We start from the raw sequence: 13,115 nt of genomic DNA, 5'->3' as shown, positions 1-13,115 counted from the left end.
CATGGAAAACAGAGGCCTAACTGCAGTGGAGCTAGTTAGGTTAGAAGAACACAAGTGATATAAGATGAACATCGAATACAGTTACCTCATTAATTTATGTCTGAAAGCGCTACTTCAAGCCCAGTCTCACCATGAGCCCACTGAAACATATTTCCCATAAACACTTAGTCATAGGCACACAGCATTTACCACTAAAGTATACTCGAAGGCTCATTATATGTACAGGGGTGGGCAAAAGCAGGTTTACAAAGAAGTCTGTGCCAAAGCGTGCTTGACTACAGCCCATAGACTGCCAGACTGTGGGAATAACGCAGGCCGCCAACTGGAGCACCAACAACACTGCACCTGAGTGCACTGCGCTGCCGGGACATCCTTTGAGTTAATGAAGCTACTGTAATAATCATAAGCTGCATGTCCTCTTCCATATGAACTGTATACCTACTTTTGCCTACCCTGTACACATACTAGCTGTTGGACTAGCTGTTAATTCTTTATACAATAAAAAACTATTTTCAAGTTCTGTTTATCAATTTCAAGCTAACCAACCTGACTGACAGAATGCTTTTACCTTTGCATCTCAATCTAGTTCCTAAAGTGGATTGGTTTAAAATAGTTAAAATAATGGTATTAATAATAAAAATAAAATGACAGTTCTCTATCGCAGCCCTCACAGTGCTTCCTGGCAGTGCTGTCCGGATGGAAAGAGAACACCGTGTCCCTGCCCAACACAAACGGCCGGGGCCGCATTCCCTCCCGCCCGAGCTCCTTTAAGGGTTCTAAATCAAGTGAAACTCCTGCTCAGCAACTTCAGTTCCTTTCGTGTGCTGTCCTTCCCTGCCCAAGCACTTGGTTCTAATCAGACCACTTCCTTCCTGCTGCTTTGGTTTTTATTACCAAAGTTCTTCAATCCTTTTCACCACCCCATATGCTAAAAAACTCCCCCCACTTTTTTTTTTTAAAAAAGCACATTCTCTGAGTCTCCTAAAGAGAAACCAAGCTCAGCTCAAGGTCTTCAGTAATGGAACTGGCCTCCAAACATTCTAGATGAAACTGTGAAGAGATCAAGGTTGTCTTCAGTGGCTTTTACTTTCTGTGGTGTCCCTTCCCTTCTAAAGGGCACACGCCTGCTTTTCTCAGGAATCAAGTGTTCTAATCCTTCACAGACCCTCAATCCTGGGGAAATGTAATAACAGGATCAATAAATCATAGTTGGTTCAGACCTCTGTTCAGAGAAGAATGAACACAGCAGGCCTAATTGCTGTTCTTAGAAGGCCTACTTACAAAGTTGGCTCTTGGCTGGGCGTTTGGGAACTTGACTTTGGCAGGGGTTCCCACTATGAGCTGATAAGAGCAGCCACTGTTCCTAAAGTGTACAAACAGCACGGTCGATGCCGAACACCTGCTCTCCTTCTGGGCGTCTGGAGTCTGGGCACGTGCCAGGAGAGGGCGCCCTCATGACTGATAGATAGCCTCCGGACACCCTGGGCCCTGGGTCTTTAATGAGCTTCCCCAGCTGGCAACGTTTCAGAGGGGTGGACATATCGTATTGTTGGGGGATTTAAGTGCATCCTGTGGGGCTCCATTGGAAGAGGCCCCCTGGAAGCTTGTGCCTGGTTTTCTCTGAACTTCACCCCATGTCCTTTTTCTCTTGGCTGATTTTGCTTTGTATTCTGTCCCTGTAACAAGCTATAGCCAGGAGTAGAACTAGAATCGGTTCTCGTTACTTGCAGTACTTATGTCCTATAGAGCTACCATGAACACTGCTACTAAGGGAAATAGGTATGGGGGGGGGGGCGGGAATCCGGAGTTTATTTACAAACAATTGTGTTTTTATCCTTACATGTTTAAACTTCAGGCACCTTTAATTTGATGCTATTTACCTACTGAGACTTTTTTTCACAGCTCAAAACAATTTTTGAACTCGTTAATTTTGATGCCTTTTAGTGCTTCTGCCACTTTTTGTTTCACCTCTTCCACATTGGCAAAATATTTCCCTGTGAGGAGTTTTTTCATCTGGGGAAACAAACAAACAAAATAAGTTGCTAAACGGGGGATCAGGTGAATAAGGAGGGTGGGACAGGGCGGTCATGCCATTTTTGGTCAAAAACTGCCGGACACCCAGCGTGGTGTGAGCAGGTGTGCTCGTAAGTCACCCAGCATGAAATGGGCAAGTGTGCTGAAAGAGTCTTCAAAAAAAAATTCACTGAAGCCAAACACAGCCTCTCACAACACCGCCAGCTGGTACATTGATACAGATGGGTTCCTAGAACACTCACCTAGTGGGGGAAGCCTGTGGTACAAGGGGCCTGCCCTCCAGGAGATAATTCCTGTTTTTTGTGTGTGTCCGCCCTCATGTGTGTGTATATGTGTGTGGGTGTACATTTTATTTTCATGTATCTACATATGTATTGCACATGGACCGTATCTTAAATCTAAAAAACAATTTATTGTGGTAGATTCTATTTTCTGTATTTTTCAAAAGAGAAAATAAGGTTCAGAAGTATAAACTGACTTGCCTGAGGCCGCCCCACTAGCAGGAGCCAGAACTGGGATTCAAACCCCATCCAACTGGCCCAGAGCAGGAGTCTCCATCCTTCGGTCATCTCTGCATGAGAGCAAAACTAAGGCACAGAATTGCCTTATTTGACCTTGGCTGGGAATGCACTCAATAGATCACTCAAATTTTTTACCTCGTTACACATGTCCGGGAATAACTGCAAGAGTACAGCAAGTATTGATTTGGGGGTTATATGAGTAGGTAAGGATCTGCTTAGTTTTCTGAGTCCTTCCAGCAAATCACCAAACCTGGGGGTGGTGTTGAGGACCCTGGCACAGCCTCCAAGAAGAGCCCCAGGTTTCCCCTTCCTGCAAAGGCACCAAGGAGGAGGCAAAATATTGTCATTGGGCCACAGTGGCAGGAGCTGAAGCTTCCAGTGTGACCTGCTTTTCACAGCTGCGATTGCTTTGGCCTTTTCTTTGAGACTCTCTTTGGTCTCTCCTTTTTGGTTGCTTTTTTGCGTCATTCTGCAGTTCAGCTGCTGCAGTTGGCTGGATGTCCTCCCTCCTGGAACTCAAACAGGAACTGTGGTGAGACCCAGGGGAAAGGGAGCCTGATGAGTCACCAGGCCAGCTGTCCTGGGACCTAAGGATAAATGCCCTTTTCGTTGACAACCATTTCCACAGCTTTTCCTTTAGAAAATTCCTGCCTCTTTCTCGTTAGATGGCCTCTCAGACTGGACAGGGTGAAGACCAAGATACAAGCCCGGAAGAAAGGGGTCAAGGAGGCACTAGGCCAGAAGGGAGAAATAGTCCTTGTGACCCAAAGTGGGCCCAACCCAGGTTCATCAGCAGAGTGCCAGCCAGCAGCAAAGCCAGAGGGCAAACCCTGTGTGCATGTCTGAGTATTGTTTCTGCAGACTCCCCAGATTCAAAGAATCTGGGTTCCTCGAGTGGTCAAAGATTTAACCCATGGTGCCTATGAATGAAGTCTCTAAAAAACTTTTGAACAGTGAGGTTCTGGGAGCTTCTGGGTAGGGGAACACACTGATGTGCTCTGGGGAGGTGACACACCTGGAGAGGATGTGGACACTCTATGGGGACCCCTCCCCCAAGGCCTTGCCCTCTGCTCCTCTTCCGTTTGGCTTCCCCAGAATGTATCCTTTATAACAAAACTGTCATCACAATCATAGCATTTTCCTGAGCTCTGGGAGTTGTTCTGCAAATTACTGAATACGGAAGGGGTCGGACGGTGGGAACCCTGTATTTGCAGCCAGGGAGGCAGGAGTGCTCAGGGAGAGTGGGGACTTGCTGTCGGCACTGGAAAGCAAGGCAGTCTTTGGGGACTGTGCCCTGAAACCTGGGGAATCTGACATGAATTCCAAGTATGGTAAGTGGGGTAAAAATTGAGTTAAACCAGTGGACACCCACTTGGTGCCCAACAATTGTTAGAACAACACAATGGCCATTACTAGCTGGTGTACTTTCTCCCCCGACCCCCTACTACTTGTTACTATAAACTGACCCCTTCCTAGAGATGAGTAATGAATATTCTCATAAAGAACTCATTTTACATCAACCTGTATTTAATACCATCAGTGCTTGCAAGATAATCACCTTCTGCATCTGTCTTATCTTTAGGCAAATTCATCTATAATCACATCAGATGATAACTTGGAGCCCTAGAGAACAAGACTATATTAAAAGCTTATTTAATTGAAGCTTCCAGAACACCAGCTGCTTCAGCAAAATGATTTCTATAGATACTGTGACCTCATAAAAAACATTAAGAGACTTTGAGCTCAAGATATTAAGTGCTGAGCATACATAGCTGCCCCACTCCTTCCCAAACACAATGAAATTGCCAGTAAAGGTATTTTTGAAAGAATAAATCCACAGAGGCACTGAAAACATGAAGGAGGCCTGTCAGTAAACAGAGCATTTTGAAGTCTCTCTTAAAAAACAAAGACAGTTGGGACTGTACTGACAAATGAACAAAAACTGAAAAAAACCCCTGCCACTTTAAATACATCATCAGAGATATAGACAGGAGTTCTTTCTTCCCGATAGAACCCTGGAGAGGCTCCAAGCTTGGAGTCAATTGCTACTGGGAGCCAAAACAAGGGCCCACGAAGAAGCGCTGTCAGGCAAGAATGGGCACTGAGTGGAGCGTTGTCTGCAGAGCAGCCAGGCCAGTGCGCCCTTACCCCACCTTGTGTGGACTGCAGTTTGCAGTTGTGGCTTCAGGCCGGAACCACCAGAGTAGCTCTCTCCAGAGAGGAGGAAAGCTTGCCTAGGCAGTGCCCAGGGTGCTGGTGTTCAGGCTAACAAATGAGTCAATAGGAGAGCCCCTAGGATAGACACAGTGGAGAAAAGAAATAAAATACATGAGGTCTGTCTGGAAAAAGTCCAGCCATTGTTAATATAAAGAGAACAGTTTGCCAACATCAATGAAACCTGGCAGACAAGGAGAGTGGACTGCTATGCACACATGTGTGAACAAGGACGACTTCACTGTACTAGTCAGTGGGGGTGGTAGATCCCGTCGAGTGAGTATGTGTGCTGTGCAGCTGTCACATTCAAAATGACTGAGTGAGTAGAGCAGTGAATCTGAATCAAATTTTATACTAAGCTTGAACATTTGTCCACAGAAACTATTTGGGTGACTCAGAAGGCCGCAGCTATGGGCAACTGGTGATTGGCAGCTTCACCATGACAATGCACCCACTCATGCACTACATCTTGAGCAGAGATTTTTGATGAAACATCAAATCACCCAGGTGACTCAGTCCCCCTACAGCCCAGATTGGCACCCTGAGACTTCTGGCTTGTCCCAAAACTAAAATCAACTTTGAAAGGGAAGAGATTTCAGACTGTCAATGGCATTCAGGAAAATACAATGGGGCAGCTGAATGCAATTGGGAGAACTGTGTGAGTTCCCAAGGTGCCTACTTTGAAGGGGACTGAGGCATCATTGTCCTGTATACAATGTTCCTTGTATCTTGTATCTTCCTCAACAAATGTCTCTATTTTTCATAGTACATGGCTGGTCATCTTCTAAACAGACCTTGCATAAAAGATGTCACCCCAAGATTAAAGTTCTCCTTACCTGTGTAACTTTGGGGTAAGAGTTACCACACAGGATCTTGAATCTGCTTGTATCTGCTTCTACCTAACCACATACCCTAAAGGGAAACCTGCCTCCCTGCCCATTTACCATGAGTACATAACCAGTTCACCCATTCAAGAAAGTTCGTTTGGGGTAAATAAACCTACCTAAATACAAAGGAACCCTATGTCAGCTGCCTATACTCATTGACATGGTCCTTAATTCATAAATACGTCATGGACAAAGAATTAGCAGATATGTAAGGAAAAGCCCACAATATGTGTACTAGTTTGCTAGGGCCGCCATGTCAAATACCAAGACAGGGTGGCTTGACCAACAGAGGTTTATTTTCTCACAATTCTAGAGGCCAGACGTTTGAGCTCAGGCGTCAGCAAGACTGGTTCCTTCTGAGGCCCCTCGCTTTAACCTGAAGGCGACCATCTTCCCCTGTGTCTCCCCTATGAGTCTGTCTGTGTCCTCCTTTCCTCCTCTTACAAGGACAGCCACCAGCCACCATACAGGATTAGGGCCCACCCTAATGGTCACTTTTTAGCTTAATTACCTCTTTAAAGACACTATTTCCAAATATACTCACATTCTGAAGTTTCAGAAGTAAGGATTTCAACATACAAATTTTCAGGAGACCTCATTCAGCCCATAATGGGATGAAAGAGAACAACTGAGATCAACAAACCAAAACTTTATCAAGTGAAACAGAGATAATGCAAGGAGCAGAAGGGAATGTTAAAAAAAAAAACAATTGGAAAAGCTGAGTAGTAGAATGGCTACAACAATTTTAACAGAAATCAGTAAAACATGTTAGTAAATCTAGATAAAATACTGACTATAAAACAACATGAAAGATGAGGACTTTGAAGGAAGGGTTAAGAATTCTAAACTTGATTTATTCAGTGATTTTTATTTGCTTTTCACTTTGTTATTAAAAAAATGTAAACGTAGGTATGCATGTTAAAAATAGAAGGGTGGCCATGGCCCAAGGTGGGTGGCCTAACTGAGCATCTCATTCGTGGACGGGGAGAGAGGAATCAGTTTTCCCATAAACCTGCCAATTCCTAGCTCCTGGCTCTGTGTGAAGAGCCCACTTGCAGCCCCTCTCAGAGCTCAGGGACCGCAGCCTCAACTCCCGCCCCTGCGTGAGTGTGAGCAGGCCAGGCCTGGAGGGGCCGGTCTGCTTCAGTGCTCTCCGAGGGCCTCCAGACTTCAGTTCCACTTGCCGCCACGGTTTGTGCCTGTGTTTCCAACACCTGAGAACTCCCTGTCTTGCTTCCACACTCAGCTAAAAGTTGGAAGCCAATTTTTAAAAATACAGGGGTGGGCAAAAGGAGGTTTACACTTGTGAGGACATGAAACACAGAGTTTATTCTCATACTATTATTTATTAATTATAGTATTATTTTCCACACAAATGCCTATAAACCTGCCTTTGCCCAACCCTGGGCTTCACCCAACATTCCCACGGGTTAGGAAGAGGGAATGGTGGGACTCCTCCTCCAGCTCAGTCTACCATTTTCACCAAAAGTCTGTGCTGTGGATAAGTAGGGTTAATAATAAAAAGTACTTTTAGAGTACTTACAACATGTGAGGCACCATCCCAGGGCTTCACACATATCAGCTCATTTCTTCTTCACAACAACACTGTAAAATAGGCACTAAAACCCCCATTTTACAGACAAGAAAGTTACGACGGAGAAAGTAACTTGCTCAAGGTCACGTAGCTAATACATACCAGAGGCAGTTTGGCTGTTAACTGCTAAATACTGCCCCTCTGATACTCACTTATGCCATTCAAGCAACAGTTTTGGTCCTCCTCCCTCCTCAACAGGATTTGTTAGTATGATTATACCTCCTGGTGGTTGGGTGGGGCACATGATTACCTCTGACCAATGAGACGTGAATGAAACTGACACGTTGCTTTTGGGCCAGCGCACCTGATTGCAGGAACAAGACCCTCTTGAGCTCTCTTACTCTGGCACAGCAACCAGCAATGTTTGAAATGGTGGTTCATCTACCAGCCAGGGATCTTAAGTAACTATGCCCACCACTGACCCAACCTGAGTTGGTTTTCTATTGCTGCTGTAACAAATTACCACCATCCTAGTGGCTTAAAACACAAATGTATTGTCTTACAGTTCTGAAGTTCAGAAGTCTGCCATTAGTTTCACAGGGCTAAAACCAGGTGTCAGTAGGGCTGGATTCCTTTCTGGAGGCTGTACGGGAAAATTAAATTTCCTTGCCTTTTCTAGTTTCTAGAGGTTGCTGGCATTCCTTGGTTTGTGGCTCCCTCTTCCATCTTCAAAGCCAGCAACAAGAGATTCAGTCCTTCTCATATCACATCATTCCGAACTGTAACTTCTACCTCTGCCTTCCACTTTTAAGGACCTCTGTGATTATACTGGGCCCCCACAAAAAATTTCTGGGCCACCCAGAATAAATTTCCTAAGGTCAGCTGACTTAGCAACCTTCAATCCATCTGCAGCCTGAGGCCCCTGGGCCATGTGATCTAACATATTCACACATTCCAGCACACAGACATTTTTTTTTGGGGGGGGGGGGGCAGGGGGATACTCTTCTGCTTACCAATCAAATCAGAATCTCGAAGGGTGAGGCCCAAGTCTCAATATCATTTATAGCTTCCCAGATGATTTCACTGTGCTGACAAGTAGGAGAACCAGTGCCCTTGTTGAATATGTGGAGACAATACATTTTAAGTACTCTACTTTTATACTGCCCTTCGTAAGTTCACATGACAGACATAAGTCCCGCACATGCACAGACGGACACAGTTACATACATACACATCTGCCAGCCTAGTCACAGCCAGAAACCCTTCCAATCACATTTTAACGCCATCCTTTCACTTCCCCCTCCACGCCTCCCCGTCCTCATCTTCCTTCTAGACCTGGCTGCGTGTGCACACGTGTGCACAGGCAAGCGAGGTATTTTCCATGCGTTGCCAAAAGAAGCTGGTTTTCCCTGTGGTGGCCTCCCAGGGACTGCAGTCAGGCTAGTGGTTTCAAATGGGCACACTGGCTCCTCAGAAATAGGGCCGAGTCAGCCACTTTCTTTTGCAGAAACTGAGGGACTCTCTGAGGATAAAAATTATACCCCTGCTGGGACAGTAATCAGCCCCTATTCCTTCTGTCACAATCAAAAAGGCTGTTATACCCATAGGTGTTGTGAACAGCCCCATCTGGATTTTGACTGTGCCCCGAGTGGGTGGTGGGGAACCTGGGACACTAGAGAAGGGCCACTTTTGCTGTAAATAGCTCTATTCACTTTCCTGACCTACTGAATCATTCTCTTGGTTTCCCTTAAATGACAAAAACAATAGGCTGAGAAAAAGGCCAACCAGACCATTTTGGAATCCAGTATCAAAACCTGACTAACAAAATACAGTGTACTTAGAACATAACCACAAAGCTGAAGGGTCAAATTAGCATCCATTTAGACATTCAGCTTCCAATCTTCTCATATAGAATTAAAAAGGGCCTGACCAGCACCAGTAACTGTCCTGTCCCTGTGCCAGTGACCAAACCTAATGAGGACAAGGAGTAGCTGGTAGGTAGCACTGCCAGTGCCTGGAGGGAGACCTCCCGTTCCAGGTGAACTGCAGGGGTGGCTGGGCACAGACTCCCCAGGTGCTGTTCCAGAATCAAGAGCTGCGGGGCTGGTTTACTGGGAAATCCCCTGGAGTTCAGGCTCCAGAGGACAGGGCCTTTTGAAAAGAACATGAGCAAGAACATGAACAGGCCTGACTTGACTAGAGTTGCTGAGGCCCCATCGTGGCCCTGGCCACACCTTCAGGGCAGCACCGAGCTGAACCGCAGGGGTGCAGTTCTGGTGGACAAAGCAGCTGCTTCACGACCCTCTGCTGGTGGGTGCCAGTCCTCGTCATTCTTTCTGATGTTCCAAGATCCCAAATTTGGCCAATCCTCTTTATGTCTCTGTCGATCTTTGAGACTTTCCTTGTTTTCTGACAGAAAATGTGGTGAGGAGGAGGACCACGTGTCCGCACAGCATCAATGCTGGGATCAAGGGGACCACGTGCTCTTTGAAGAGGCTGGAAAATAACGACAGTGCTCCCCGAAGGACACAAAGTGACCACCGACTTCAGGTATCTACCAGTGAACTACCAGCACAAGGTGTGTCAGAGCCCTTCAGCTCACTTTTCATGCTGAAAGTTCAGAAAAGCACGTGGTAGGCTGAATAATATCCACCCACATCCTGATCCCTGGAATCGGCGAACGTTACCTTATATGGCAAGGGGACTTTGCAGATGTGTTAATAAATTAAGAATAAAAAAGGGGAAGGGAGTAAGATGTAAAATGCAGCTATAAAAACAGTCACAGGGATGTAAAGTACAGCAAAAATATATTGTATTAGTTGTGCAGGGTAACGGGTGGGTTACCCTGCACAACTAGACTTACCGGGGTGATCTCTCTACAAGTTATATAAATATCTAATCACTATGTTGTGTACCTGAGACTAATAGAATATTGTATGCCAACTGTAATTTAAAAATTTTAAATCATAATTAATTAATTAAAGATATGAGATAGAGAGGTTATCCTGGGTTATGTGGTTGGGGGCTAAATGTAATTACAAGTGTCCTTATAACAGGGAGGCAGAGATAAATGTGACAGACACAGGAGGCAATGTGACAACTGAACAAGACGCTATGGTGCTGGCTTCACAGATGAAGGAAGGGGCCACAGGCATGGGGTGCCGGGAATGAGGCTCTAGAAGCTAGAAACAGCCAGGAATGAATTCTCCCCCTAGGGCCTTGGAGGGGACACCTTGATTTCAGGCCAGTGAAGCTGATTTTAGACTTCTGATCCTCAGAACTGTAAGGGAGTATTTGTTGTTTTAAGCCACTAAGTTTGTGATAATTTGTTAGAATAGCAATAGGAAACTAACTCAGGTTTGGCCTGGGCTTCGGGAGGTTTAAAAGCTCCCCATGTGATTCTAATATGCAGTCATATGATAACTATGGGACTAGAGAGAAGACAAGATAAGGACATGCTGGTATGACTGCTTGCGTATGTGGGGAAAAGCGTATGGTAATGTCATCGGGGAAGTTACCAGGTCACCTTGCCAAAGAATGAACCATCAGCTCATAACCGTGTCCCATAGGTGACCGTATAGTGGCTTGTGGAAGCACATCACAGGGCGGGCAGGGCGGGCATGCTTCACCAGCATGGCGTTGTGTCTAGTCTGGCCCACTGAATGGGCCAAATTTCCTTGGGATGAAGAACAATTATACGTATGACAGGCAGATTTTCCACAGAGCTAACATTCTCAGCAAGATTGTCTTTCAAGGAAGAAACTGACCATAACTGAATTATATGCAAATACATGAATTAGCACCAACAGGCAAAGGACTAAACTGCCTTCCTCTCTGTGCTTAAACTAATAAAGCCCTCTACTGGGACTTTAGACATGACGAGTTTCTCCACTCGTTTTTTTTAAAAATTACTTTATTGTTCAATTACAGTTGTCTGTGTTTACTCCCCACCACTCCCGCCAAACCCTCTCCATTTGTTTTATTAATCTATTTACTTATGATAGATGGAATTTGTTTACTTATTTATTTATTTATGACACAGAAATGGAATAGTAAGTGCTGGGGGAACAAATCTCATTCCTCATAGAGATCGAGAAAGGTACTACCTGCACAATTCTGACAGGGGCCGCCCACCCTCCGGAGCAAGGTCTGCCCCCTCCTGGGGCTTCCACACTCACTCACACATGACAGCTTCACTTGAAAGCTGTTCCTTCACGAGCCTCCTTGGTACTATCACCAAAAGCTAAAACTGCATAACATCTTCCTTTTTAATTTTCTCTCCCTGCTTTGTCTTCCTCAGAGAGGAAGCTAGTTCAGTAGAAAAGGCAGTCACATTAGACTCAGAAGACCTCAGTTGGAATTGCAGTTCCGTCATGTGTAGGTGATGCGGTATTAGGAGGCCCCTCAGCCACTCTGAGCCTCACCTCTAAGAAACAGAGATAATACTGCCTTCGTGGTGTTGATTAAATAAAATGAGCAAGAGCTTAGCACGTAGTAGGAGCTTCACTGAAACTCAACTGTCACACACTACCACTCGCTGCAGCTTCTCACATATCATCTTTGGTCACTCTCGTGAGCTCCGTCACCATGTCTCCCACCATCTACTCAACTCCTCAACTCAGCTCCCTCACTGGGCATGTCTAACCTGGATTCACACTCTGCACTCACCAACCAGTGACCCTCCCGACCCCCCAACTGTGCCCATCAGTCCCCTGCCTCCCTCTGCTCTCCCTCATTCCTCCTGCTGCACAGGAGCCTGTCAGATATGCTCTCCAGTTAAAGCTCTGTCTCTCCCAAGCCATCCCACTTATGGACTGAAAATCAATCTTTCTTCAAACAGATTAATCACATCACGCCCTGAATAAACTTTCTCACCCTGCAACCCAGTATCTGTGACGGGAGAAGAGCCAGGCCCACTGGGCGTGCAGGCGACAGAGTCCCCATAGACTCTCTGGGCCTCATGTCATGTACAACGAACGCACTGAGCAATTTCACCACATTCCACAGAAAGAAAAGCTCTTGGAATAAATGCGTCATGAAACACAGCATTTCCAAAGCTGCTCCAGAGACCTGGAAATTTTTTAATCAAATTTCTTTACATAGTATTTGGTAACCACAATCTGAATCTGCCACAAACCACACTCAATTGCGTTAAATATAATAGTCCACTGATATTAAACCACTTTTCATGTTTTGTAACATTAAAATCATTTAAAAACACTCAAGCCTTTGGTATTCGCACTAAATGGCAAATTTGGTCAATCTCAGACACACTCCTACCATTCTGTTCATCCAGCTCATTGCCAATCTCCCGCCCCATCTGCTTTTGGCGGCTGATGATGGAAGAAAGGGCATCAAGGCCTGCGTCCTGTTCTGAAAGAAAAAGTAAAACAACCAACTGAGAACCAAAGGAAAACAATGTAAAGTCCAGTGATATATCCAGGCATATAACACAATTCAATATGTGATAAAGGAAACATTTTAAATCAGTCCGAAAAAGAGAGAGAAAACAGTTAACATTATTGGAACAAAACAGAGGAAAAAATTAAATACCTACCTTAATCCTTAACCTGATTTCCACATGAATTAAAATTTCAAGTATTAAAAATGAATATAAGATTTGACTACATAAACATTTAAACTTTCAAATACTTAATACATAAAGAGCAAGTACAAATCAATAAGAAAGACTTAATCTCCCAATCTATAGAATGGGCAAAGGATGCAAACAGGAAATGAAAATGAAAGAGAATGCTCATACCCAGGTTAACTAAAGTGTGATGCTCCTAAGTCTATGTCACGGGAGGACAGTTAATACCCCTTTCTAGAAGAGTGAATTGTGCCTGTCTTTTATCTATCAATTCTGTGTCTAGGAATGTATGTAAGAAAACATTCAGGTAGTATGTAAGACGTATATACTCTGAC

At 44.9% G+C, this 13,115-nt stretch overlaps 1 protein-coding gene across 2 annotated transcripts in view; it reads right to left on the bottom strand.

The window, feature by feature from the left end:
* Nucleotides 1-13,115, bottom strand: part of STX8 (syntaxin 8) — a 242,609-nt gene that overhangs the window by 160,485 nt on the left and 69,009 nt on the right. For both annotated transcript variants that reach the window (XM_028534387.2, XM_036033004.1), the window contains exon 6: nucleotides 12,471-12,563. In XM_028534387.2, the coding sequence (XP_028390188.1) occupies nucleotides 12,471-12,563 (93 nt within the window). The remainder of the gene's footprint in view (nucleotides 1-12,470; nucleotides 12,564-13,115) is intronic.

Source organism: Phyllostomus discolor, chromosome 8, assembly GCF_004126475.2.
Source record: "Phyllostomus discolor isolate MPI-MPIP mPhyDis1 chromosome 8, mPhyDis1.pri.v3, whole genome shotgun sequence".
Lineage (NCBI taxonomy): Eukaryota > Metazoa > Chordata > Mammalia > Chiroptera > Phyllostomidae > Phyllostomus > Phyllostomus discolor.
This window is presented reverse-complemented; position numbering and strand designations above follow the sequence as displayed.